This window comes from Branchiostoma belcheri, unplaced genomic scaffold, assembly GCF_001625305.1.
Source record: "Branchiostoma belcheri isolate BF01 breed outbred unplaced genomic scaffold, Haploidv18h27 scaffold85, whole genome shotgun sequence".
Classification (NCBI taxonomy): domain Eukaryota; kingdom Metazoa; phylum Chordata; class Leptocardii; order Amphioxiformes; family Branchiostomatidae; genus Branchiostoma; species Branchiostoma belcheri.
Window position 1 is genome coordinate 941105 of NW_017804520.1, and position 6609 is coordinate 947713.

At 40.3% G+C, this 6609-nt stretch overlaps 1 protein-coding gene across 1 annotated transcript; it reads left to right on the forward strand.

Moving 5' to 3' along the window:
* Positions 1–4606: 4606 nt before the first annotated feature.
* LOC109487019 lies at positions 4607–6609 on the forward strand. Its single transcript, XM_019790939.1, has 5 exons — positions 4607–4665; positions 5049–5176; positions 5441–5501; positions 5836–5987; positions 6256–6609. Exons 1-5 carry the CDS (start codon positions 4647–4649, stop codon positions 6436–6438), a joined length of 543 nt encoding a protein of 180 aa, XP_019646498.1. The 5' UTR covers positions 4607–4646; the 3' UTR covers positions 6439–6609.

Consider the following 6609-nt stretch of genomic DNA (forward strand, 5'->3'; position numbering starts at 1 on the left):
CCTTTCATTCTTTCTTTCTTTCTTTCTTTCTTTCTTTCTTCCTTTCTTTCTTTCTTTCTTTCTTTCTTTCTTTCTTTCTTTCTTTCTTTCTTTCTTTCTTCCTTTCTTTCTTTTTCAAGTGCAAGTGTAAAAGAATCAGGACAAAAGGTTGTTTCTGCAGTGAGTCTTGAATTGACTGAGTGTGGGAGAGTCGGTACAAAAAGTTTATAAAACTATAGTACGATGCTAAACTTTATTCCAACACAAGGGTACACAGGGATCAAATTTTCAACAACCACTGTCGCCTTTATCAGGTAAAGTAATAACTAAACACTTCCGAACGTAATCCATGAGAGTTCCAGACACTGGACCTATTCACACAAGACTTTCATGTCAGTACTTAATCCTGATGAAGGCGACAGTGGTCGTTGAAAATTTTATCATTTTGTACCTTGTATTGGAATAAAGTTTAGCATCGTATTTTGCCAACTACCAAAACAAATGAACTTCCATTATGAGTTTAAATAGTAGGTGTCTTAATCTGGAAGAGGATCACACGTTCATATTTAATGAAACATGATGGTAAGACTTGCTGGCCCACCTTGCCTCCATGAATGAACTGAGTTGCCAGGGTCATAGCGAACGCCATCACCAGGAGTCCACCAACCGGACCCACCGACAAACCAACACACTCTGTGAGATGTCACCTTACTCCACGTGTCACTCATGCGTTCTGATATGTAACATTAAAGGATATGTAACATGTGGGGTCGTGTGGCGTAGCGGCAGCGTGCTCGACTCGGAATCAAGAGGTCCCAGGTTAGAGTCCTGACATGCTACCAATCTTGTGCCCTTGGTAAAGGCACTTAACACAACTTTCCTCACTAAACTCAAGTGAAAATGAGTATTATCTTGTCCTTATTCGTCCTCTGCGTTAGCCTGGATGCCAGACCCATAGCACACTGGACACAAAGTATCTCAGTGAGCATACTTTGTGTCCAGTGTATTGGGTCTGGCATCCAAGCTACCTCTGCGTTGGTGGCGGCATAAAATAAATTGATATAACTTGAGTGTGCTGTCACCATGTCCAGTCATGAAATGTTGGAATATTTAAAAAAAAAACATTAAAGGAGCACAAAAGTAAGGAGGATGGTGTTATTTTCTCATCGACAGTATTTTTTGGAAGCAAAAATGGATACTACTTTACAGTACAGTATACGTAATACTATGAAACAGTTTTTCAACCTCTGACGTGTCTAGGCTACTGACTGCAAATTGTTATCGCCTTTGTGCGAAATTTGATATTAATTTCAAATGAAGTATCAGTTTTCAGAAAGCACTTTTGACTTACATTCTCTGATTTTTGTTTAATTCCAATTTATCATGACTAGACATGGTGACGGTACACTCAAGTTATATCCAACTTATGTCATACCGCCACCAACGCAGAGGAAAAGTACAGGACAGGACACATGATATTCATTTTCACTTGAGTGAAGTGAGGAAAGTCGTGCAAATTTAAAGTGCCTTTCCCAAGGGCACAAGATCGGTGGCATGTTAGGACTCGAACCCGGGACCTCTTGGTTCCGAGTCGAGCACTCTTCCGTACGCCACACGACCCCACTGATTTTTGCCCTCCTACACAGCACGCCTCATTATTTTATGGTAAGCAGATTTGAGACATTCCCTCTTTTCATCCCACGCACCGAGACTAATCATAGATTCTAGAAAACAACAACAACAAAAGACTACAAACTAGGGCTGATTCAATTGAATATACATGACGCATACCGTCAAAAAATCATATTATAACAATACAAATTATGGCATTGCTTTCCAGTAAAAAAAATCGTTCTCATTGTTTTTAACATTTTGTAGCACTGCGGTAAGAGTGTTGTAATGTCAAGTTTAAAGCGGACGTACCTCTAAATTTGTAGCCTTTGCCAACTTCCTCAGCCTGTTGGTAGGGATCCTCCTTTTCAGGAACTTCAAGGTTATCCGAGGACGAGACCGTGAGGTCGCCCAGGTGGTGCACGCACGCACCTGCCGGACCCAGCGACTGGCCTTTGCCTGGCTCTTCCACGGTGCGTGGACGGGGTTTTGCTCCTTCCATTTTGTAGCCCTCTTCTACCGGCAATCCTTTTGTACCCTCCATTTCTGGTTCCTACCAGCAAAAGGCGAATTTTAGATGTCAAAAAAGCCAATCTGTCGCGCCATATTTCTTGATCACAAGTCCATATTGTAACCTGCACTTATATCAGGAAATCTGGCGGGGACCACCTTTCTGAGTTTTTTTAAACGATACCGATATATATGCCCATCTTTTGTAAGCAATATTTGAAAGAAAACAACGGATTCTTACTTCTACAAAACGTTATTCTAACATAATGAGGACCGTTATGGTGCATGTTTGCTCCACTGGGCTGATCAGATACCGTTGTGTGCTTGAAATTTGAGTTTAGGAACCGGGCAGTCTTGATTACAATGTGAACGAGCCCGATATTTTGGTAACACTGTAATATCATTTAAAAAAAAAACATGCACGTACTTAAATTTGGTGATGCGTTTGAAAAATCGTACAGTGTACGTATAATGTCCAACCAGGACAAAATCCAACCGGCTTGTGTTCACGTACATGCATTGCTTTTGTAACAACAAGCGCGCAGAAATATGTCTCTCTGTCTGAAGCAAAGAATTAGAAAAAAACAACACCAAATACCTTATCAGTCTGTCCCCATGCTGACTACTGTCTGCAGCAGAAGATCGGAAACTGAATGAATTCGTCGCTGTTGCGTTTTGATATTGCGATACGTCCCACCAATCACAGTTTCCTGTGGATGACGTGCGGACAAAACAACCCTAGACTAATCTCTGAACCTAATTCCCCCATCGGGAACACATGAAAGCGTTGAAAACATTTTACTTTTATTCAAGCGCCGATCATGACAACTTTAAAGGGCACCAAGAAAATACAAACTTTTAGTAAGTATTGTTGTGTTCAGGCAAGGGATTTAGTTGATCGCATGATCGCATGTTTCAGCGTTTGTTTCACTGTTTTCACCATATGAACAGAACAAAATGTATCCTTTAGTACAAATTAAAGATTTACTCGTATTTTGATTAAAGATGTAGTAGTATTTTGATTCCGTACTGTTTTCTTGTAATAAAAACCTTCTGAGTGCCCTCCTCACAGTCACACAAGTCAACTAGGTGTTTTCACATTGACGGAAAATATTGTTGAAAACAAAACAAAACAAAACAAAACGAACCATACCCTCTGACGTGAAAAAAATCTATGGTATAGGCGCATTTGACATTCAGGTTCTATACAATGAATACTGAATACTTATTCCTTGCAGATATGAAAAGCATCGTCATGGCCTAATTCTATGCCCGGTATAGATCTGTCGATAGATGAAGGATGGCTTTTCCTAGGGTCAGCGCACAGATAGGTCGCCACGACCTGATAAGAAGTACCCTCCACAAAAACAAAAGCCACTAAAGGTCACAACAATCTGCATATGAATGTTACGGAATGTCTTAAAGAAAGCGTAGCCTCAAGGGTTCATCACGGTGCATCATTGACATGTCATTCTGACATCATTCGTCAACTTTTACTCGGGACATCGCATGAATAAGTCGCAAAGACATGGTGAGTAATTTACTGTTCTCGACGAAAACACTGGAGGTCACAAAATCTGCATATGAATCACGCGGTTATCGAATGTCTTAAAGCATCCAATGCGATTTCAGGGCAGCAAAACTGGAAATATTCTGAATAAGGCAATTTTTGTGATATTGACACATACTGCTTCAGTATTTCATACTTTGGGCATTTAAAATTGCCGAAACAAGCCCCAAGATGAGTCCTTTATTTTCTGGGCGGTACCCTACAAATCAGCCCAGGGCCCTTCCAGTATCCATTTTCCGTCAGAATTTTGGAAAATTTGCTCCATGAGGGTCAATATACACTGGGATATCGTGGTTTCAACTCAGTATGTAGATAAATGACTAGAATATGGGCTTTGAAAAATCTGTTTTACAAGCCCTAAAAACTGCACTGGGTATCACCCTGACATGAACTGTCATGTCATGACCTGTCCGACCACTAGTTCACCCTATGCGAATCATACTGCAGGTGTAGAGGAGGCCCTTGTTTTAACCTGATCACCGGTCTCTACCGGGGCTTTCCTCGGCACTGTAAGCTTCTGTCCCCGCCTGGCCAACTAAGCCCTCTCCGGTGATTTTCTTTACCTGCTTTAAAACATCCTTGACAGCCTTTTGTGCTAAATGGCCTTCCTCAGAGGAGACTGAGGCAAGATTTCCTCGGGGTATGTTGGCCATGTTGTCGAAGAGCTACCCTGTGTTATTACTGGCAACAAGCAGGATTCCAGGTTAGGTATTTATGTAAATATCGGTGATATTCCTTTCCACATTGCCACAAACCATTTGCTATATCAATTATCGAGGATACAGCAATAACTAGAAAGGTAACATTTGCAAAGCACGTAGTCTTTGCATAGGTCTGATCTGTTAACTCTTACTCAAAGACATTCATATATATGGTCAGATAGGAGTCTTAATACCTCCTGCTATAAAATTGCAACATGATCAATTTCTTTGTTCACAGCTACACCGACATCGCAACCACACACTGGGTTTAGAGAATGGATAACGGCAAACTAGGTAAAAGAAATTACGTACCCTTTTGAAGCTTACAAACTAAAGACATGCTCATGCCTATATATACTTACATACATGCTGTACCGCTTTGTATTAGTACCAGAATTCTTCTCAACGAAGCAAATTTTAACTAACTGTCAACATGAAATAATCCCTGCATTGTAAATATAGGACAGTGCATAAGACGATGCATAGATATTAGACATGGCATAGATATTAGACAAGTCTGTAAAAGCGCTAACTATATATACTTAGTCCTTTATACAGTAGGCTAGGATTCTGGAATTGTACAAGATGCAATACATGGCAATTTTGTATCACTTACAATTGCCCAGCAATAAATTTATCTTAAGACAATAAATAAAAATAAATTTGTGCTGAAACAGGGGACATAATAATTCACGACCTGTGGATGACGTCATCACCCGCCGGTTTGGGAGGAAAGTTCGTGAAAAATAAACATGCTGACGTCACGGTTCATATTATCTGGAGCCTGAATGGCCGGAAAGAAAAGGTATGATAAGTCATTTCTTTCTTAATGTATTGTTGAGTGTGAGTGTGAGTATATATATATATATATATATATATATGTGTGTGTGTGTGTATGTGTGTGTGTGTGTGTGTGTGTGTGTGTGTGTGTGTGTGTGTGTGTGTGTGTGTGTGTGTGTGTGTTTGTGTGTGATTGTGCGGAGGTGTAAGGAAAATGAAGGGCAATTTCGTTTATGGGCCATTCAGCGGTAATTATGGTAATTTTGTGTCGTTTTATGTAATTCTGCAGAGCAAACTTTGCACGACACAGGAGGAAATTGTGTCGGACGAATTGTGCAGAAGGAAAAGAGGTAAAAGTCACATGTTAATATCAAAATAATTTTAGATTCTTGATGTGCTCTGAAACCCTGGTACCAGTCTCAAATTGCTATGCCATAAGATAATAAAATGGTATCATCTTTTTAATCAAATACTAGTCAACACACTAATGAAGATCCTAAACAAACGAACATACAAACAAGCATGGATTACCAAAGGTTTATCTTCTAAAAAGGACCTTATCATCATCTAAGCTCAAATATTACAAGTATCCACTGAAAGTATTATGATTCGTCCCAGATGAGGATGACAAAAGAAGAAAGAGAAATACGATGTGAAAATATCAGTTTTTGTCTCCTTCCCCAGATATAAAGCCGGCCACATTTGAGGGGGTGCTGCGGTGCATGGAGGACATCTTGTCGGTGGAGGAGGGCCGCAGGCCCGCGTCTTTTCTCGTGGGGCCGGCCGGGCAGACCGTCCGGAGACTTGATGTCTGGGACACGCCAGTGGTTTCCAAAGTACGAGGGCTGTTCATTTATGATTCTGTCTGACCAACTATTGGTTATTGTAGGAGGCTGAAATTACACATTATGTATAACGACTGTATGCCATGTTGTAATTTACAGCTCAGAACTCTTAAAACTTTCTCGTTTACGTACGAAATATATGTTTCTTAGATCGATGTCAGTTTCTCACTTTAATTCTTACAACTAATAATGCTTTCCATCTAGAACATTTACTAATGTCATTAAGTCCACCAACCTTACCCTCCCTTAAATTTTACAGAATATCGGAGCAATAAAACCCAGAGGCCTAAGCCTGTTGAAGAGAGTGGTCCAGTGTTTCGGCCGCCGTCTGCGAAAGTTAAGAAAGAGAGGGCAGCCGAGCGTCCACAACCGGAACCGGAGGGCCAGCAACATGGACTTTCAGACCTGTTACAATGTATATGTCACAACTATGTTAATATAGATAAATGTAACGTATTGTTAACCGTGCCTTGAACAAATCTTGAATTCGCTACCATCTTAATGATTATGAGCTGCTAATTTTGTCAAGACCTACCATGACCATCCATTCATAGATTTTATAACAATAATAAATGTATCTACTTCATAATAGTGGTCTATGATACTAAACAAT